This window comes from Mya arenaria, chromosome 2 (assembly GCF_026914265.1).
Source record: "Mya arenaria isolate MELC-2E11 chromosome 2, ASM2691426v1".
In the NCBI taxonomy this organism is placed as follows: domain Eukaryota; kingdom Metazoa; phylum Mollusca; class Bivalvia; order Myida; family Myidae; genus Mya; species Mya arenaria.
In genome coordinates, this window is record NC_069123.1 from 22,923,653 (window position 1) to 22,946,700 (window position 23,048).

General features: G+C 36.8%; 1 protein-coding gene across 1 annotated transcript; it reads left to right on the forward strand.

The window, feature by feature from the left end:
• The first annotated feature begins 7,242 nt into the window (after positions 1 to 7,242).
• On the forward strand, positions 7,243 to 22,767 carry LOC128243728 (isatin hydrolase-like). The gene is made up of 4 exons (XM_052961651.1): positions 7,243 to 7,590; positions 12,330 to 12,523; positions 19,442 to 19,623; positions 21,932 to 22,767. The coding sequence occupies exons 1-4, from the start codon at positions 7,397 to 7,399 to the stop codon at positions 22,253 to 22,255; spliced, it is 894 nt and encodes a 297-aa protein (XP_052817611.1). The 5' UTR covers positions 7,243 to 7,396; the 3' UTR covers positions 22,256 to 22,767.
• Positions 22,768 to 23,048: the final 281 nt, after the last annotated feature.

Sequence of the window (23,048 nt, forward strand, 5' to 3'; positions counted from 1 at the left end):
CAAACACTGATATTGGTATTAAGAGAAGGAATTATTTATTTCGCTTGAATCAAAATATTTCTTTTATGAAGATTCGATACTGTTATACATAATTATATTCGTTCTTCAATGGCATTAACAAAGTTTTTCATAATAATATTATCGAAGTCGGCGTTTCAATATGCGTTTGGCCTTTAACAACATTAACGACTTTGAAACCTAGCAAACACAGTTAAAGCACAAACAGCATGTTTAAATAAATTATCAATTATTTAGAACATTATACCAACTATATGATGAGTTTATCTGAGAACAAGAGTCTTATCAACCCTGCAGTAAATCCGACAGCACACCCCATGGTACTGCATGGAAAGTTGACACATACAAACTCACGTAATGAGATTTTACCAGTTATGTTGGTTTGACAAACCCATTGAGCTGAAGCTAAGACCAAATTAAAACCCTTAAAATGTAACTATTTTTATTTCACACACGGTTGTTTGAACACACGATATCAATTACTGTAGTGACAGCCATATTATATATATATAAATATATCTTATCTGATTCAAAATGTGTTGAAATAACAGTATTAAAATACCAGAAAATCACACGTATTTAAAATGAAAAGTTCTGAGACTTATAAGAACTGTTCTTTCATGGTTTCAATGAAATATGGAGTTTTATCGTGGAATAACAACAGTGTAAACATCATTTTAATACTTTCACTGCAAATTAAGGAGTGCAAATATTAACTTTAAAAACTGCTTTTTAATACATTGTAGTTACATCCCCTTGATCAAAACTAAACAAGTCACTTTTGAACCAGAAAATTTTGCCCCCAAAATAATTTGAAATTTAAAAAAAGTTGCATAAAAAATGAAAATATATTTGGAAATAAACAACTTACCGTTAATAAGAAAAATGGTATTCCTATTTTTCAAACGTTTCTTGAACTTTAAAGCTGAATTCTCGAACATACAAAACAAATTACAGTTGAAAACTACTGTTCGAAGATAAATACTACTAATGATGTTATATTCACACAACAATTAACAGATAAACTGATGATTTTTTTACCCCACCCACGCCTCAAAATTCGTCAACAACCTAGCGTGCTCTTCACTCTTTACCTAGTCAAGTCAAGTCAGGTCAAGTCAAGAATTTATTTGGTAAATAAAGGCCTCCGGCCCAAAATGCATTTCAAAATAGTAAACAATATACGTACTGTTTATATTTGTATCATAGTACATCTATACATGAGATAAAAAAGTGTACAAAATGTATAAGTACCTGGAAAACGACTTGTCTTCAAATCAAATCAAATCAAATCAAATCAAATCAAATTTTATTTTCAGTCGGTATGGCATCACAGAGAAACATAAGCTATGAATAGCTATTGACCGACTATAAGCGAATCAGACTGGGCCGTATTTAATAATAACTCCAAAAAGATACACAAAAAAAGAAGTGTATTTACGAGCGTTTCGTAGAATAGCGAAGTAAAAATTGTCTAATGCGGTACTGGTTTATATTGATTGGTTTATGCACGAGATTTTCGTGCAGTATTATATTGGATAATTTGGTCATTCTACCTGACGATTGCATACCGTTCATATCGAATTTTGTACATGTTCATTTTGCCGGCATGGATTCGGAAAACGTGCTTTTATCGAACATTGAAAAACTTATTGACAATAAATTATCTTCATTTGAGCAACGTTTAAATTCAACGCAAAGGGATTTGAGTTCGCAAATTCAGAATACTTTGTCAGCAAACAATAATTATGTATTCAAGAGGAAAGGCAATGAAGCACAGTTCAAGGCCAACGCGCACGTGCTCGACAAGCTGCAGGAAGCGGGCTCCAGTCTACAGGACGTTACCGCAGCTCAACCGGATGACGCTATCGCGAAGGCACGGGGGAAAAATTGTGGAAGGTATGTACTTGCTTAAACATAGACAAAAGTTGATAAAGTTAGCAGACAGTTCTGAGCACGGTTGGAAGGTTGTACAAGAGTACGAGGCGCATCCTCTCGCCGAAGACTCTGACGATGAGAAGAAGATATACAAAGCTCAGCTGAAGGCCGACCGGAAGTTCAAAGATGAGCGTCGCGCGAAGTGTAGGCGGTTCGCGCCGTATACAGTATCTTCTACTGCGTCATCAGCGTATCCAGTCCCGTTCCCGACCAGGCGCCCAGGCTCTTGTTTCCAGTGCGGCAAACCCGGCCATTGGCGATGCGACCACGTGGCGGCCCGTCCCGGGGTGGCGCAGGCAGCGGTACCGGATAACAACAAACAGATAAGTAGCCATTCGCTATGCTCTCTAAACGCTGTAGGCGATGTCGATAGATCAAATAACAGTTTTGGTAGTTCGAATTTGAGTAAAGGAGACGACAAGGAAATTGTACAAGTAAGTGCTGAAAGCCCAGTTGGTAGGTTAAAATCGTGTTATTCACATTGGGTTGAAGCTGGGGCAAATTCTCACATTTTAGACGTCGTCAAAAATGGTTATAAGATACCTTTTAAGGAAATGCCAGAAACAGTAGTACTGAATAATAATAGGTCCGCACGTGATAACGTGTCTTTTGTCAATGAGGAGATAGGTAAGCTTTTAGCTAAACAGTGCATTAGTGAGGTGACTGACGTCCCGCACGTGGTGAACCCGCTGACGGTAGCGTTTGGCAGAACTGGTAAGGCACGTCTTGTATTGGACTGCAGACATATCAATAAGCATTTATACAAATTCAAATTTTGTTTTGAAAACCAAGAAATTGCAAAGACAATGTTTCGAAAGGGAGATTTCATTTTTACGTTTGATTTAAAATCAGCATACCATCATATTCAATTTTTTGAGGACCACAAAACGTTTTTTGAGTTTTCATGGTACTTCAATGGAAAAGTCCGTTACTTTGTTTACAATGTTTTAGCTTTTGGGCTTAGCACTGCAGGTTATATATTTTCGAAATGTCTGAGGGCAGTTGTATGCAAATGGGGAGCTGCAGGCTACAGAGTAATCATGTTCCTAGACGATGGGCTCGGAGGGGATCAAGACTACATCAGGTCTAAAGCCCTTAGTGAGTTTGTAAAATCAGATTTAGAAAAGTTCGGGTTTTTGATTGCTCACGAAAAATCCCACTGGGATCCATGCTTGTCGCTTGTTTGGCTGGGTTATAGCTGGAATATGAGATCAGGTGAGATTTATGTTACTGAGGATAGAATCGAACGAGCTCTAAAGAGCCTGAGCGAAATTATAAGTAGGGTTGTCGCGGGAGGCTTTTTAGTTCCGGCCCGTAGATTAGCACAGATTGTTGGTCAGATATTGTCGATGAAAAGCGCTGTTGGCTCAGCGGTTAGGCTGCGGACAAGGTCTTTGTATGACTGTATATTGTCTAGGGCGAGCTGGTATGCTCCTGTCATAGTGACGAGTAAAGCTCTAGATGAGCTTGTATTCTGGAAGGAATATTTGAGAACCGAAAATTGCTCTAGTTTAGCAGTAGCAAAAGTAGCTGACTGTGTTCAGGTATACTGTGATGCTAGCTCTACCGGTTACGGTGGTTACCTTGAGGGTTGTGATGATAGTACGGTAATGGGTTCGTGGTCAGTAGAGGAAGCTCTTTTGAGCTCTACATGGCGTGAGCTGGAGGCAATTCACCGAGTGGTACGTAGTGAATCCACTTTGCTGGAAGGCAACACTGTAATGGTAAACACAGACAATAAAAATGTTGTTCAGATCATTTCTAACGGTAGTAAGAAGCCTTACTTGCAAGAAGTTGCTTTGTCATTAAATGATTTTTGTTTAGAAAATAATATCAATATTATGTCCATGTGGATACCACGTTCTGATAATGTTCAGGCAGACGAATTGAGCAGAAATGACGATTGCGACGATTGGTCAGTTTGTGATTTGATTTTCAGGTCATTGGACGCTTCCTGGGGTCCACACACATGCGATAGGTTCGCTACAGATTATAACGCAAAGTGCGCATGTTTTAATTCCAGGTATTGGTGTCCAGGTACGTCCGATGTTGATGCGTTTGTACAGGATTGGTCCATTGGAAATAGCTGGCTTGTTCCGCCACCCGCATTGATATGTAAATGTATTCGAAAGATTGAAAAAGAGAAATGTACATGTACATTAATTATGCCCACATGGCGTAGCGCGCATTTTTGGCCATTGATTTTTGCAGGTGACCAGGATCGCGTTCACCTTGTGAATGATATTAGATTTTTTCAGCCAGGAATACTTACGAAGCCAGGTCGGGGCAAGAAAGGCATATTTGATGGCAGACCGCTTAAGTTCGGTTTTGTATCATTAAAGTGCAGATTCTGATTTATGTGTTCTATCTCCAGGGCTGCGCATCGAGCAGGCCATAGAGGCGAAAGTTGTCGGTGGTGACGTAGACAGCAGCCAGTTTGGGGAATTACCGAAGCAGATGGCCACCATGATTACGGGGAGTAAAAGTGACAATAACAATGTGAAATACCATTCATATTTTAAAAAGTGGGAACAATTTATCATGCCGAAGGGCGGTTCGGCTTTACCAGTATCTCCAATATATGTAGCTTTATAATTATGTGACTGATTTAATTGACAGAAGACTTTCCGCCAGTGTAATTTCCGCAACAGTATACGCTATTAAGTGGGCGCATAATTTGTGCAACTATTCAGATCCTACGGATAATATGTTTATAAAAAACCTTTTAGAGACTGCTAAACGTTGCTGTTCAAAACCTACAGTTAAAAAGAGCCAGTTACGTCAGAAATGTTGATACAATTGTGCAACAACCATTTGAACGACAATGATTTGCTTGTTGTAAGAGATTTGTGTATGATTGTTTTGTCTTTTGCTGGATTTTTACGTTATGATGAATTAAGTAATTTGCGATGTAACGATGTTAAGCTTTTTGATTCATATTTTTCTTTGAGTTTGAGAAAGAGTAAAACAGACCAATATAGATTTGGTAAAGAAGTTTTGATATCAAAAGGAAGCTCTGTTGCTTGTCCATACATTTTGTTACAGAAATATCTTAATTTATCCGAGCAAAATACATCTTTAGATAAAATTTGTTTCGACCATGTTTTCGATCTCATTCTAGTTGTAAATTGATATACAAAGACAAACCGCTAGAGCTCGAGAATGTTTAGTCAGTAGGCTTAAAGAAGTTGCAGGAAACTTAGAGCTTGGTTTGCATTCATTACGTTCAGGTGGTGCCACAGTGGTAGCAAATTCTGGAGTCTCTGATCGTTGTCTGATGTGACATGGTCGCTGGAAATGCGAGTCTAGTAAAGATATATTGCCGATTCTGTTGAGAAGAGACTGGAAGTGTCTCGATCTTTGGACTTGTAAATCTTTGGACTTGTAAATCTTATATCATAAACGCACCCATCCCGTTCTTTTTATTTTCTACAATTACACGTCTGGTAAAAGCAATTTGCTTGTTGTTTTTCTATGAAAAGTTATATATATTAAGTAAAGCTTAGACGTGTATTTACGAGCGTTTCGTAGAATAGCGAAGTAAAAATTGTCTAATGCGGTACTGGTTTATATTGATTGGTTTATGCACGAGATTTTCGTGCAGTATTATATTGGATAATTTGGTCATTCTACCTGACGATTGCATACCGTTCATATCGAATTTTCCAAGAAATATTTTATAAAATGTTATTGATTTGTCCTATGTGAAATTGATCATGTTTATTTGTTGAAATTATTTTTCATTGGTTTTGTTAAGATATTCAGTAGATGAGGCCCGACATTGTGACTCGTAACCTTTCACCGGCAGAAAGGGACAAATGGGTACACGTTTCCAGAGCGAATTTTTTCATTATGTTTTTATCTCTGGTTTTTCGCGGGCGATTCGAGTCACAGCTGAATATCATTTTGTAGGGTACTGTATCTGGCTCTGTATGTCTCATGAATACTGTTATATTCATATTCATTGTATATGGTACCATGCCGGCTAAGTTCACAATTATACGTCTGGTAAAAACAATTTGCTTGTTGTTTTTCTATGAAAAGTTATATATATTAAGTAAAGCTTAGACATAGAAAATGTGTTGCTTTCGGTGTAAGCTTCGCCACTCCTGAAAGTAAGTTTTTCTATGACACTCGTGAAATAAAATACAATCTTACACGCACGGCCTCTAAACGCCAGCTCCACCACTTTACGGTGGTGCAAAGAAAAAGAGCTGTCGACACTTCCGTGGTGGAGCTGTGCCCTATGTTTACATGAACAAACGTGAGTATGATTTATATTTTATTTGATAATTTCATTTAACGGACATATTTCGAAAATCGGAGAATGTGGTACCGTGTAAGAACACTTCTACTGTCGGCTGGTTACTATTTCGTTTCAATATCGTGCAAACTGTGGTGTCAGCAACTTTTCTCCCGAATCGGACTTGTGCATATTTTGAGATCTGATTGCAGAGCAAGTACATTTCGGTGCCTACTCACCCCGTAAGAACATTCTCATTTATGCAAACATAACTGTTATGTATAGTACCTATGCCGGAACACAACAAAACTGATGTGACATAGGGCACAGCTCCACCACGGAAGTGTCGACAGCTCTTTTTCTTTGCACCACCGTAAAGTGGTGGAGCTGGCGTTTAGAGGCCGTGACACTGAAATAAAAAACTTCCCCTTTACCGATTGACACATTCTTTAAAATCCCTCAACCTTTTTAACATTCAGATATTGTCCAAGTTGATCATTGCAGCAAAGTATAACACAACAGCAGTATGCTTTGTTAAAACGATAATTAAAGACATAAACACCTTATAAGGATCCTTCTCCGATTTAATATATAGAAATGAATGAATACACAGGTTCTAGTGAGATATGAACCTAAAATCATCAAAAGGATATTTTATATGGTTATATAATTTTAATAAATTATCTTTATTAATAAAGAATTAAGTGTTCGAAATATTCCGATATTTCTTATCTAACTTGCATTATGATACAGCGTATTGGCTCAGCCTTCACCCTTTGGCTCAAGCATCCTGGCAACTGGCTCCAGCTCAACCCAGAAAAGGAGTGTAACCATGCGTATTCCGGTGAACAAGCGATCTTCTTCATTCCAGACAAAAGAAAGGCACTCAATAATACTTGTTTTATCTTTAAAGTATATTTCTTGAGTTAAATTCAGCTGAATTTTGATGAAAAGAATGTACTTTCGTTTGAAAACATGCATGTGTTTCACGCATGGGAGAAACGTTCTTACAACCTTCACATAGGTAAGTACAAGTAGGTAAATTACAGTGCATGTCGAATGACCTGTTTTTGTGCCGGGAAAAGGTTGTATGCTATGTTTCAAATCTATAGTTATCAGCGTTGACGCAGCTTTTCACATTCGTGAATGGATGAGTATCGGAGTTGTGCACATTTTTAAATAAATCGATCGAACAATATGCTAGGAATAACATTCATATCGTTATGCGTTACGTTGGCGTTGGGACGTCGCGTGGTGGATCTGACGCACACGTTTGACCAGAATGCGCCCAAATACCCTCTCGAACAATGGGTTGACAAAGGGCTAGATTGGAATATGTTTAGGATGACTACGCTTATGGCGAAGTACATTGGTCCACAAAACAGAACGTGGTAAGAAATATTTGACCTAGAACTGATCGCGCTCTATGAGAAACACACAACTTTTAGTAATCAGAAACAATTACTTCACCCACTACACTCGTGCTCAATATTTTATCTCGCGCACAGCGCTCATATATATGTTGGGAGTAGAGGTAGTAGTTTAGTTGATTACGTAGTAAGTACACAAAATTTGTTTCAATATATTGACGTTTTTGAGGTACAAGATCCAAATATATTAAGTGATCACTGCCATGTGGATATATCTCTTGTTTTTAATAAACCTGTATCTGTACATGTACAAAATGCCAAGTCTTGTGAAACTAGAGATAGCTTCAAATATGTGTGGAATAACGGTAAAAAGCATATGTTTGCTGAAAACCTATCTTCAGAAAATACGATGAGTAAACTTAATTATTTCAATGTCAAGGTGAATAATGTTAAGTCTTCTTCTGATATTGATGAATGTATTACTGAAGATGGGCAAGACCTGTATGGAGGCTATTCGTTACCAAAAGCCCAGACGTGTATGTGTGTGTTTTAGGTTTGTAGCATTGATGATTTACCAATTTACATTTTACAACCGCCAACTCATCGGTTTATGTCTACATTTTACACTGCACATTTTCATTTTTCATTGTACCGATTGGAGTTTTATTCTCGTTGCATCTATTCATCAGACGATTCAGTCGTGTTTATAAAGTTGTGTGTGTTAAAACACACGTCATTCTGTGAAAGTCACATGCCGGGTTTTACATTGCGGTATGTAAGATTTCAGTTCGTAGTTCTACAAAATACATTGTATGGTGGTAACTTTTCATTCGCAGTTGAACATGAGATGAATTTAATTTTATTTATAGATAGCTCCGCCTTAACCATGTCTTAACTCCGCCTTAACCATGTCTTAACTCCTCCTTACGTCTTTCGGAAATTTCCGCTACCACTCGGCTCCACAGGGGCAGGTTGCGTTGTTTTGACACACCACGCCCCCGTCCGTTTTTCGTTTTTTTATTGTTTGTTTGTTGTTGTTGTTTTTTTTTTGTTTTTTTTTTTCAATTTCTTTATATTAAATTTTAGTAAGAATATGTTGTGGTTACTGTTACTTGTGAAAATTGGCAAAAAAAAATGTTTTTTTTTTATTTTTTTATTTTATCATCTTTGTAAAGGGTGACGACTTGACCCTGAATTTCCATGTATTTGCGGACATGACCCTGTTTAAGAGGACTTAACTTTATCAAATCTTAACCAAACTCTACATTTTTGGACTTTCCTTGTAGAGTTAGTGTCAATCTTTAAGAAAATGTACAGTTTTAACGAAAACAAATGCAATTTCAAACCCGAATTTCCTAAAACATGTTACTCGACGAACCAACTACCCGCAATTTTCACCGAAATTTTCCAGACTAAAATGCATTATCCCGCTATTGCATCATGAATTTAACACGTGTGCATAAGAGAAACAATATATCTAAAAAAATCTAAATTCTCATTAAGTGGAAATTATTCACTAAGATGCCCCAGAGGTTTCTTACCTGGTAGCTGGAAATGTATGGATAAAATCCACTAAGATTACAACTTCATATAACTCGTACATTATACTGTAACGAATATTATTTTATAGGTAATTAATAAAGTATTTTAATGATGAAGTAAATTTATTGCTAATAAACAATTATTACTTGCTGCTAGCTTTTATGCCCCACCCACACTCAACAGTCAGGGCTTTTTTCCCATTAAGGTGAAGCGGACCTAGCCCTTATGGAGGGGAAAAATCGCGCGTTTGTTTTTCTAATCTAAGACTCACGATATCTATTTTTTCATGTTCTTGAAATCCCCCACTTGATTGTTATGGTTCACAGTGGCAGATGCCGTAATTCATAACTTGGGGACACAAGCGGGTTGGAGGGCTGTTCTTCCATCCACATGGATATTTTGTTTCAATGATGTATTGAAATTACACGTTTACACCATACATGCTTATTAAGATAGTAAATGTATAACATCAGACAAAACTAGGTGGCTATCATTATGATGTCCATCAAAAGTTTCGTGGGTTTGCTGGAGCAGGTTTTGAACAGGGACTTGCGTTAGAGGGGCGTTACTTAAGGGCACACATTTTTGGACATGATTCCTCGAGTGGGCATGACATTAATATGTTTAAAATGTGGGAAGTGGAGTTAAGGGGTACTCCCCCTAGAATATATCAAATATTTTTAGTCCGAATTGGGGCATTATGGCGTAATTAAGTACTTTTTTCTGAGAAATATTGACAAAAAAATAACCTTTAAGTTTAATTGCAGGCCAACTGGGGGGGGACACAGGCCCAACAGCCCCCCCCCCCGCACAAACACACTGAACCTCGCCCATGGTCCACTTGTAAATAAAATAAATGAACAATTTTTGCCTGCTTGGGTATATAAGTAAAAAAAAACTGACTGTGGCAGTATAATTCTGGGTCCGTGAGCCCAGCTCAGATACACCCAACTGCAATTGACTAAATAATATGGTGATTTAAAACCCATTTAAGAACATTGATCGTCAAAATTAAATAAAAGATTAAGTTAATTTTAGTTTTTATTGTGAAATAAGAGAGAGTACTCGGACTTACAACCGGGAATTTACAGGAGGTAGGCGAAGATGTTATCTCGATTCGACGGAAATAAACGAAAGAAAATCTGATTCGTTAGCTCCGCCCATTCACCTTCGTTTCTTTCGGTGACATTTACCATATAAGGTATAGGCGAAATCGTCTATCCTTGTAATTCTGAACTTGTCAATTGACTTTTGTAAACCTGGACTTGTTGGACTGCAAATGTTCATTTTACGAATGCGAGTGTCGACTGTAGGATTGCAGTTTTACATATGCATGATTCGGCTTTCTAAATTACATCATCATAATGTTAAAGGCAAGTTATACGATCTATGTTTTAGTGAGTTTATACAGGGTCGATCTGACAAATATACATTTTGACTACTATAATGACCATCAATACGGAACAACTGACGAATAAAAACAACAAATAGCACGTCTACATTGACAAATGTAAGAGATATTTAGTACGATTAAGAAGCACATTGTGGGAATTATACGTCTGGACTTTTGGCAACGAATAGCCTCCATAGACCTGCCAGTGTACCTATAAATGAACGCAAATGCACATTCTGCAATGTGTTAGAAGATGAATTCCATTTTGTATTACAATGTAGAATGTACTCTCAATTAAGAACACAATATATCCAATTTGTTACTGGAGATCTCCAAATATGTGTAAATTTATAGAATTAATGAATACTGAAAATCAATTGTTAATTAGAAAACTGAGTATATATATTTCAAAAGTATTCGTGATGCGCTCAGATATTTTATATGGAGCTGATTAGTATGTTATTGATTTTCATGTGTGTCTATACTTTTGTTAAAGCTAGACTTATAGTACTACAGTGTATGTTTTCTCTTATTATATCATTGTTCCAATTGACATGTTGATCAATATATGTTAGTCATATGAATATGTGATATTTCTTCAATTCTTTTACAGCTCAAATATATGTATATCTAGATGTTAATTTTACAAGCGAAACTGCTGTTATCTAATTGTTCCCCCTCATATCTTGTCATTGATGGCAAGATCTGGGATAGAGGAAATACATAAGTAAACATACAGCTTTAGAATTACCGGGTGGCTAATCTTGTATTTCGCTTTTTGACAAGATTATATCCCTTAAGTTTTCAATCTATTCTTCATATAAAGTAGCTCAGTAACGCTATATACATTTGTTTGGATAATGCACATAAATATAGCAGTTTAATCTATTTCATTAGGATATCACAGTTAATCAATTAAAGAAATATATTATATTCCATCATATTGGTATAGCGGTGTCTATTTCTATACTGTACATTAAACGTTCAACAACACGATATATAGGTCAGGCGATATGACCATATTGATTATCTCCCAAAAAATCGTACAATACGTAATGTTCGCTATCAGTAACCAAAATTGTTTGGACAATACACATTTATATACAAATTTGTTCCATTTTATTAGATAACTGCAGTCAATTATGTTAAGAAATTATATTGTAACTATGTCAATACATTGTTAAAGGTTTAGTGCGGCGGATGTTACATAACTCGATATACAGGTCGAGTGATAAGACCATAGCAATTATCTCCCGTGCACAATCAAATAAAATTTGTTCAATAAATTCTTTAAATATTACTATTGTCGAAAATGGTGTATGCAGTATGTAAAAATGTATGTAAAATTCACACTTTCGTTATCAATGTGATTTAAAATCAATATTCAAATGAGAAAGGTTTTAATTTGTCAAATTATCTACAGCACTAGTGATAGGGCTAATCTAATATGTAAAGTCAGTACAACTGGATTTTGTCACACTTCTTTATTCTTTTAAGTCTTATGTTGCATATATACTTTTGACACATACGACGAAAATGTGTATTATTATAAACATGTACATCATGTAAAAGGTGAATATAAGTGTAAAATGTGCTACCGTAATGCATGTATGAGATCATGTCAACTTAATATTGATGCACGTTTGCCATATCATATATTTTGCAAATTGTACCACATGGGTCTATGACCTTCTGGGAAAAGAGAAATAAAACTTAAAATTAAAACTTAAACTTATATAATTTGCAAAACTTAGGGTGTGGGCTCAGTAACTATTTTTTACAATGCAACCATAAATCATTAATGTTTAACAATGCATCCTTTCAGGTTAACTCTAAAGGTGACCGAATATTACGAGCACCAGGGGACGCACATGGACGCTCCCATGCACTCTGCAAGGGGCGGGGAGGATATGGCGTCAATCTCGCCAGAGCGTCTAGTCGGGCCCGGCATCGTTATTGATGTTACGGACAAGGCGGAAAGTGACGTCAACTACGCGGTCACCGTCGAAGACTTGAAGAGTTTGTATTTTTAAAGGAAAAAACACAGGAGAATATAATTTCATATTTCGCTTATAAACCTTACTTAATCCAATTAAATACAAGTATTAAATAGTGTATTTGTAACCTTTTTATGTTCTTAGAACGTTACAATTACATACAACTACCGTAGTGCAAAGTTTCGTGGACAAATTTTATATTCGTGTTACATGAAGCACGCTTCCGTGTTAATATCTATCGATGATATTGAATGTTTGCTTAAATGTATAACTGTCCGTATAACTTAATCACAAGGAAATTTCATTGTAGGTTCGACTTCCACTTAATACGCCCTAAAACCTTTGTCAATTCAATTCATTCATGAATTCGTACTTTTCGTTCTGCAAAGTATAACCAGCGTTCTAAGAATATAAATGGCAAAAATGTGAATAACACTAATTTCATCGTTGCACATATGTGTATGATGTATTAAGTGCTTTTAGTTTTTAGTGTGTCGTGGAAACATGGTTCTTTGAAAACTGATGTATCAAGTGTGTCGTGGAAAAAATACTTCGTTTAAAAATTAAAGTTTAAAGTTTGTCGTGAAGACATAATTCGTTTAAAAACTAACGGATTAAGTGTGTCGTTGAAATATAATTCGTTTACAAACTAATGTATTAAGAGTGTCGTGGAAGCTTGCTTGGTTCGAAAACTGATGTTCAAAGAGTATCTAGGAAACACCCTTCATTTAAAAAATTGGTGCACTTAGTGTGTCTTGGAAACGGACTTCCTTTAAAAACTGATTCACTTAGTGTGTCTTGGAAACATCCTTCCTTTAAAAACTGATTCACTTAGTGTGTCTTGGAAACGGGCTTCCTTTAAAAACTGATTCACTTAGTGTGTCTTGGAAACGGGCTTCCTTTAAAAACCGATTCACTTAGTGTTTCTTGGAAACGGGATTCCTTTAAAAACCGATTGACTAAGTGTGTTTTGGAAACGGACTTACTTTAAGAACTGATTCACTTAGTGTGTCTTGAAAACGGGCTTTCTTTAAAAACTGATTCACTTAGTGTGTCTTGGAAACGGGCTTCCTTTAAAAAACTGATTCACTTAGTGTGTCTTGGAAACATCCTTCCTTTAAAAACTGATTCACTTAGTGTGTCTTGGAAACATCCTTCCTTTAAAAACTGAGTCACTTAGTGTGTCTTGGAAACATCATTCCTTTAAAAAACTGATTCACTTAGTGTGTCTTGGAAACATCCTTCCTTTAAAAACTGATTCACTTAATGTGTCTTGGAAACGGGCTTCCTTTAAAAACTGATTCACTTAGTGTGTCTTGGAAACATGCTTCCTTTAAAAACTGATTCACTTAGTGTGTCTTTGAAACATGCCTCCTTTAAAAACTGATTCACTTAGTGTGGCTTGGAAACATCCTTCCTTTAAAAACTGATTCACTTAGTGTGTCTTGGAAACACCCTTCCTTTAAAAACTGATTCACTTAGTGTGTCTTGGAAACATCCTTCCTTTAAAAAACTGATTCACTTAGTGTGTCTTGGAAACGGGCTTCCTTTAAAAACGGATTCACTTAGTGTGTCTTGGAAACATCCTTCCTTTAAAAAACTGATTCACTTAGTGTGTCTTGGAAACATCCTTCCTTTAAAAACTGATTCACTTAGTGTGTCTTGGAAACGGGCTTCCTTTAAAAAACTGATTCACTTAGTGTGTCTTGGAAACATCCTTCCTTTAAAAACTGATTCACTTAGTGTGTCTTGGAAACATCCTTCCTTTAAAAACTGATTCACTTAGTGTGTCTTGGAAACGGGCTTACTTTAAAAACTGATTCACTTAGTGTGTCTTGGAAACATCCTTCCTTTAAAAACTGATTCACTTAGTGTGTCTTGGAAACATCCTTCCTTTAAAAACTGATTCACTTAGTGTGTCTTGGAAACATGCTTCCTTTAAAAACTGATTCACTTAGTGTGTCTTGGAAACATGCCTCCTTTAAAAACTGATTCACTTAGTGTGGCTTGGAAACATCCTTCCTTTAAAAACTGATTCACTTAGTGTGTCTTGGAAACACCCTTCCTTTAAAAACTGATTCACTTAGTGTGTCTTGGAAACATCCTTCCTTTAAAAAACTGATTCACTTAGTGTGTCTTGGAAACGGGCTTCCTTTAAAAACGGATTCACTTAGTGTGTCTTGGAAACATCCTTCCTTTAAAAAACTGATTCACTTAGTGTGTCTTGGAAACAACCTTCCTTTAAAAACTGATTCACTTAGTGTGTCTTGGAAACGGGCTTCCTTTAAAAAACTGATTCACTTAGTGTGTCTTGGAAACATCCTTCCTTTAAAAACTGATTCACTTAGTGTGTCTTGGAAACATCCTTCCTTTAAAAACTAATTCACTTAGTGTGTCTTGGAAACGGGCTTACTTTAAAAACTGATTCACTTAGTGTGTCTTGGAAACGGGTTTCCTTTAAAAACTGATTCACTTAGTGTGTCTTGGAAACGGGCTTCCTTTAAAAAACTGATTCACTTAGTGTGTTTTGGAAACGGGCTTACTTATAAAACTGATTTACTTAGTGTGTCTTGGAAACGGGCTTCCTTTAAAAACTGATTCGCTTAGTGTGTCTTGGAAACGGGCTTCCTTTAAAAAAACTGATTCACTTAGTGTGTCTTGGAAACATCCTTACTTTAAAAACTGATTCACTTAGTGTGTCTTGGAAACATCCTTCCTTTAAAAAACTGATTCACTTAGTATGTCTTGGAAACATCCTTCCTTTAAAAACTGATTCACTTAGTGTGTCTTGGAAACGGGCTTACTTTAAAAACTGATTCACTTAGTTTGTCTTGGAAACATCCTTCCTTTAAAAACTGATTCACTTAGTGTGTCTTGGAAACATCCTTACTTTAAAAAACTGATTCACTTAGTGTGTCTTGGAAACGGGCTTACTTTAAAAACTGATTCACTTAGTTTGTCTTGGAAACATCCTTCCTTTAAAAAACTGATTCACTTAGTGTGTCTTGGAAACATCCTTCCTTTAAAAAACTGATTCACTTAGTGTGTCTTGGAAACGGGCTTCCTTTAAAAAACTGATTCACTTAGTGTGTCTTGGAAACATCCTTCCTTTAAAAAACTGATTCACTTAGTGTGTCTTGGAAACGGGCTTACTTTAAAAACTGATTCACTTAGTGTGTCTTGGAAACATCCTTCCTTTAAAAAACTGATTCACTTAGTGTGTCTTGGAAACATCCTTCCTTTAAAAAACTGATTCACTTAGTGTGTCTTGGAAACGGGCTTCCTTTTAAAAACTGATTCACTAAGTGTGTTTTGGAAACATCCTTACTTTAAAAACTAATTCACTAAGTGTGTTTTGGAAACGGGCTTACTTTAAAAACTGATTCACTTCGTGTGTTTTGGAAACGGGCTTCCTTTTAAAAACTAATTCACTAAGTGTGTTTTGGAAACGGGCTTCCTTTAAAAAACTGATTGACTTAATGTGTCTTGGAAACGGGCTTCCTTTAAAAAAAACTGATTAACTTAGTGTGTCTTGGAAACATCCTTACTTTAAAAATTGATTCACTTAGTGTGTTTTGGAAACGGGCTTTCTTTAAAAACTGATTCACTTAGTGTGTCTTGGAAACCAGGCTTCCTTTAAAAACCGATTCACTTAGTGTGTCTTGGAAACATCCTTCCTTTAAAAACTGATTCACTAAGTGTGTTTTGGAAACGGGCTTACTTTAAAAACTGATTCACTTAGTGTGTTTTGGAAACGGGCTTCCTTTAAAAACTAATTCACTAAGTGTGTTTTGGAAATGGGCTTACTTTAAAAACTGATTCACTTAGTGTGTTTTGGAAATGGGCTTACTTTAAAAACTAATTCACTTAGTGTGTTTTGGAAATGGGCTTACTTTAAAAACTGATTCACTAAGTGTGTTTTGGAAATGGGCTTACTTTAAAAACTAATTCACTAAGTGTGTTTTGGAAATGGGCTTACTTTAAAAACTAATTCGCTAAGTGTGTTTTTGAAATGGGCTTACTTTAAAAACTGATTCACTTAGTGTGTCTTGGAAAAGGGCTTACTTTAAAAACTGATTCACTAAGTGTGTCTTGGAAACGGGCTTACTTTAAAAACTGATTCACTTAGTGTGTTTTGGAAACATACTTCCTTTAAAAACTAATTCACTAAATGTGTTTTGGAAACGGGCTTCCTTTAAAAAAACTGATGAACTTAATGTGTCTTGGAAACGGGCTTCCTTTAAAAAAAACTGATTCACTTAGTGTGTCTTGGAAACATGCTTCCTTTAAAAACTGATTCACTTAGTGTGTCTTGGAAACGGGCTTCCTTTAAAAAACTGATTCACTTAGTGTGTCTTGGAAACGGGCTTACTTTAAAAAACTGATTCACTTAGTGTGTCTTGGAAACGGGCTTACTTTAAAAACTGATTCACTTAGTGTGTCTTGGAAACGGGCTTACTTTAAAAACTGATTCACTTAGTGTGTCTTGGAAACGGGCTTACTTTAAAAAACTGATTCACTTAATGTGTCTTGGAAACGGGCTTCCTTTAAAAAAAACTGATTCACTTAGTGTGTCTTGGAAACATCCTTCCTTTAAAAACTGATTCACTTAGTGTGTCTTGGAAACGGGCTTACTTTAAAAACTGATTTACTAAGTGTGTCTTGGAAACGGGCTTCCTTTAAAAACTGATTCACTTAGTGTGTCTTGGAAACCGGGCTTCATTTAAAAACTGATTCACTTAGTGTGTCTTGGAAACGGGCTTACTTATAAAACTGATTTACTTAGTGTGTCTTGGAAACGGGCTTACTTTAAAAACTGATTCACTTAGTGTGTCTTGGAAACGGGCTTACTTTAAAAACTGATTCACTTAGTGTGTCTTGGAAACGGGCTTACTTTAAAAACTGATTCACTTAGTGTGTTTTGGAAACATGCTTCCTTTAAAAACTGATTCATTTAGTGTGTTTTGGAAATGGGCTTACTTTAAAAACTGATTCACTTAGTGTGTCTTGGAAACGGGCTTACTTATAAAACTGATTTACTTTGTGTGTCTTGGAAACGGGCTTAATTTAAAAACTGATTCACTAAGTGTGTCTTGGAAACCAGGCTTCCTTTAAAAACTGATTCACTTAGTGTGTCTTGGAAACGGGCTTACTTTAAAAACTGATTCACTTAGTGTGTCTTGGAAACATGCTTCCTTTAAAAACTGATTCATTTAGTGTGTTTTGGAAATGGGCTTCCTTTAAAAACTGATTCACTTAGTGTGTCTTGGAAACATCCTTTCTTTACAAACTGATGTACTGAATTTGACGTGGACACATGCATCCTTTTAAAAACTGATATGCGTTGTTTAAAAAGTGATATGCATGTACTGTTAACGCCATAGACACTGCGATAGTAATACAGCGATATTGCAATATACACTGCTAAAGCCTTGCCCACACGATCCCGATTTGAATATTTTCTCTGACCCTCTAATATTATCGAGTTAAATGTTACGGTACCATCGTGAATTCTATGACGGCCGTTAATATTGCTCTACTTGGTGCCATACAGATAATCATAATTGCAATGACACCTTTTTGCGTACGTGACTGTTTTGTTCATGATCAGTATGATACGGTAAACCAACGAATAAACCGTGATTATAAAATGCCATTTAAACTTTGTAAACAACCATGACCCCATAAACTGTAAAACACACTTAGCGTTCACTCTTTATGCAAAAAACACAAACAAATAAAAACAAAGAACAAAAGAAGAGAAATAAACACTCGTGTAAATTATCATCACGGTCATGAAAATATTTAATATAGTGTACCAACCTGAAGAGGCTATCAATCTAAACTACTCAAATTATTAATCATCATTTGTTGCTTTAAATGAATACTATAAATTTTCGTTTTATCCCATCACATGTACGAGGGTTGTCTCGATTGCACCTAGGTTATGACCGTTGTCTTTGATATTAAAATGGTCAACATCATATTTTGTCAAATGAGAAGGCAGCTTAAGTCAGTCGTAATTGACTGAAATCAGGTGAAGCGGTAGATATAAACACTGTCAGTGTGTAGTTTACAAAATATTATGTAGACCACTAAGAAAAATGAAGACTTAAAACTTGAATTGATGATTGTGCGACAACGTGCTTACCAACAACCTTAACCAGTGCTTAATGTTGGCATGGTTACGGTTTTTATCACTAGTTTAACAAACTTGTCTCATAAATATCAGTTATGACATACTATTGTGACTTCGTTGACAGAAAAGTTTACATGTTATGTTCATGGCAGTAGTGCATGTTTAAATTAGCGTACGCAGCTTGACATGCTTCAGTAAATTATCACCACAAAGGTTGTGACTATATATAACAATTCAACCTTAACTACGTTTTGAAATAAGAATTATATCATACATATAATAAACAGTTTGCAATTCAGAAATTGGCAAACAGTAACCCCATGATGTAAACAATTAAATATATGAAACTTTTTGCAGATTAATTTCTATAATAATGCATATTTGATGAGATATTTTGTTAAACATTTAAAACAGATGACATTAACTTTTTTTTTCCATTTCATGTACGTCTCTATGACATGATAGTTAATTATGAGTGTTTAATAATTAGATACATACAAAATATATATAATTTATTATTGAAACTGAGTTGTAATGTTTGATTTTGATCAATGTTTCGCTATTGTTTATGCAATTTTGGAGATACAATATAAATGTATAAAATTCGGTGGCTGTGAAAAAATACAGTCGCATCCAAGGATCGTACCGGTTGGATTGCCGGTCCGGTATGCTTACCTCTACGGTCCATTTTGGACTTATCTAAAAGCATATCTATGTAAGTGACCTGACTATACTGAAGTACCTCTGTAGTATATCATGCCTGTCATACAATGTCCTTTAATTCCCTGACCATCACCCTAGAGTACGAGGCTGACCATGGTCGGATCCCCCCTGGCGCCATAATCATGATGAACTCTGGCTGGGCCCGAAAGTACCCGGACTCCAACAAGGTGTTTGGTTCACAGAACCTCTCAGATCCTCTCTCCTTCCGGTTTCCTGGCTTCAGTCTGGAAGCCTGCAAGTTCATGCTCAATAAGAGACAGGTTTGTACATAAACGTTTTAAAACACGTAGTATTACCCTTTATTACGAAATCCTGTTAGGGCCTTCGCGATCCCTACCCTAGCCCTTTGAACATGTCCAAGAAAAAAATGTTTAATGATTAAATTTTCATGTTCAATTTGTACAATATAAAGTAAAACCTCTTGGTAGGCATTAAAAAAGATGCGCCGATGGAACGATACATATCGCGGCTTCCTTTCCCCTGACACAGTTATTAAAACAGATGCGCCGATGGAACGATACATATCGCGGCTTCCTTTCCCCTGACACAGTTATTAAAACAGATGCGCCGATGGAACGATACATATCGCGGCTTCCTTTCCCCTGACACAGTTGTTAAAACAGATGCGCCGATGGAACGATACATATCGCGGCTTCCTTTCCCCTGACACAGTTATTAAAACAGATGCGCCGATGGAACGATACATATCGCGGCTTCCTTTCCCCTGACACAGTTGTTAAAACAGATGCGCCGATGGAACGATACATATCGCGGCTTCCTTTCCCCTGACACAGTTGTTAAAACAGATGCGCCGATGGAACGATACATATCGCGGCTTTCTTTCCCCTGACACAGTTGTTAAAACAGATGCGCCGATGGAACGATACATATCGCGGCTTCCTTTCCCCTGACACAGTTATTAAAACAGATGCGCCGATGGAACGATACATATCGCGGCTTCCTTTCCCCTGACACAGTTATTAAAACTGATGCGCCGATGGAACGATACATATCGCGGCTTCCTTTCCCCTGACACAGTTATTAAAACAGATGCGCCGATGGAACGATACATATCGCGGCTTCCTTTCCCCTGACACAGTTATTAAAACAGATGCGCCGATGGAACGATACATATCGCGGCTTCCTTTCCCCTGACACAGTTATTAAAACAGATGCGCCGATGGAACGATACATATCGCGGCTTCCTTTCCCCTGACACAGTTATTAAAACAGATGCGCCGATGGAACGATACATATCGCGGCTATCTTTCCCCTGACACAGTTATTAAAACAGATGCACCGAAGTAAATGTCAAATCTCGCATCTATTTTTTCAATTTGTACAGTATTTTATATATGGTTAAACCTCTTGGCAGTAAATGAAAAAAAAATGCGCCGATACAACACTAAATATCGCGATCTTTTCTTCGGACAATCTTATTTAAAAAAGATGAACCGAAGTATATGGCGAACCTCGCGTCTTGTTTATCTAATTTCAAATGAAAACACAAGGGTTTTCCAATACAAAGTACAACAAATTTGAGGAAAAAATGTGAAAATGTATAAAAAATGTCGCGTTATTTTTTTTTGCTAATAAGGCGAGGTGTGGGGTCGCGATGGCCCTTATAGTATTCCGTAACAATGGCTTTCTTGTCTGTTTCTTATAATACATGTATTCTCGAAATATTCCAATGATTTCTAGCTTGTCTATCAACTTTCTTGTAAAGAGATGCAGCGTTGAACTCCCAATATGCTATAAACTATATAGTTGGTGAAGCTCAATAAACGACATATCAATTATCCAATGATTCTGTGCCAGCTTAACAGTTAATGTCGAATGTCATATGTCTTGCCAGCTCAACATTAAATGTCGAATGCCTCATGCCATGCAAGCCCAACATTAAATGTCGAATACCCCATGCCACGCAAGCTTAACATTAAATGTCGAATGTCCCATGCCATGCCAGCTCAACATTAAATGTCGAATACCCCATGCCACGCAAGCTTAACATTAAATGTCGAATGTCCCATGCCATGCCAGCTCAAAATTAAATGTCGAATGTCCCATGCCAGCTCAATATTAAATGCCGAATGCCATGCCAGCTCAACATTAAATGTCGAATGTCCCATGCCATGCCAGTTCAATATTAATGTCAAATGTCCCATGCCATGCCAGCTCAACATTAAATGTCGAATGTCCCATGCCATGCCAGCTCAACATTAAATGTCGAATGTCCCATGCCGTGCCAGCTCAACATTAAAATGTCGAATGTCACATTAAATGTCGAGTTTCTAAGGTCACGTGAGTTCAATATTAAAAGTAGAATGCCCAATGTCGTGCCACCTCAACATTCAATGTCTCGTTGTCCAATTTCTTACATACAATATTTAATTTCCAAGGTCGTTCAAGCTCAATATTAAATGTCTAATGTCCAATGTCGTTCCAGTTGGGCATTTAGACTCGAATGTCCTGGCAGCTCGACCTTTAATACCGAATGTCCAATGCTGTAGATTTATAGATTGACATTTTCGGACGTATTCAAACCACATTTAATGCATATATCTGCAGGTCAGTGTGGTAGGAGTGGACACACCGTCCGTGGATCCCGGAATCGCTCCTGAATACTATTGCCACAACCACCTCCAGCCGAGTGGCGTTCCCTTACTCGAGTACGTGGCCAACCTGGATGCGATCCCTGTGCGCGGCTCCACTATCGTGCTTGGAGCCATCAAGATGCGTGAGGGGACCGGCGGCCCCACCCGGATATTCGCCCTCCTGGATGACGAGAACGATGGGTTTATCAATGGGGCCAATAGTGTTTCCTCTCGGGGTGCAATCGGGCTTCTGTCGTTGTCAACGTTGTATGTTTTGTGTCAGGCGGTCTACTTCTAGATCGAAGGCCCTCATCATATTTGCGAGTTTTGTAATTGCACGATTGGAAAATGAATTTGTTGTTTTGTCAACATATGATCTTTTCCTTTCACTTATCGAACCTTCCTCTTATAAACTTTTCTGCCTTGCGTCTTTTTATAATAAGTTCCAGTGTCACTGACTTTGAAACAATTGAACGGTTGCAAAACACGATGTGTGCGTGTTACTGTATTTGTATACACATGTATGTGTGCGTACTTGTATGTGTAGCTACACGTTCGTGTGAAAGTTGAAGTTATTTGTGAAATTTCACCTAAAACTTTTACTTTTATGCTCGCGGATAATCGAATAAATCACTTTCAATGCGCTAGCGTATGTGCGATACTAAATGTGTAGAATGTTCCTGGATTACGTAGTGCACCAAGAAGTCCACCAGAAACGTAACCTGACAATTAGAGTAGTGTTTTGTAATTTCTTCAATTGTTTGTACGGTTACTATATTGTAAATAAACACTCTGTAGTGTGTCACATTATCCGTGTTTTTTTGTTCCTCAGAAACGCAATTAATGAGAAAGAAGGGCCTCAGACCAGTAACATCGCATTGCTGTGAAATAGTTTTGACACAGTGGTTTTATGTTAAATCAGGGTCTTTAATTCCTAACCTTAAAGCCATTTAAGATATTTACACAGAATAAGTGCGCAAATGTGTAGAAAGGCAAATAACGTTGACTTTAATATATGTTGAGTTCCAATCTGACGTACAAATACAATAAAGCTACACGATGTGACAATCTATCAATTTTATTCAACTCAT

Coding starts and splice junctions, on each gene's coding strand:
- LOC128243728 (XM_052961651.1), top strand. CDS start 7,397: ATGCTAGGAATAACATTCATATCGTTATGCGTTACGTTGGCGTTGGGA. Junction 7,591..12,329: donor GGTCCACAAAACAGAACGTG/GTAAGAAATATT, acceptor GCATCCTTTCAG/GTTAACTCTAAAGGTGACCG. Junction 12,524..19,441: donor CACCGTCGAAGACTTGAAGA/GTTTGTATTTTT, acceptor CCATCACCCTAG/AGTACGAGGCTGACCATGGT.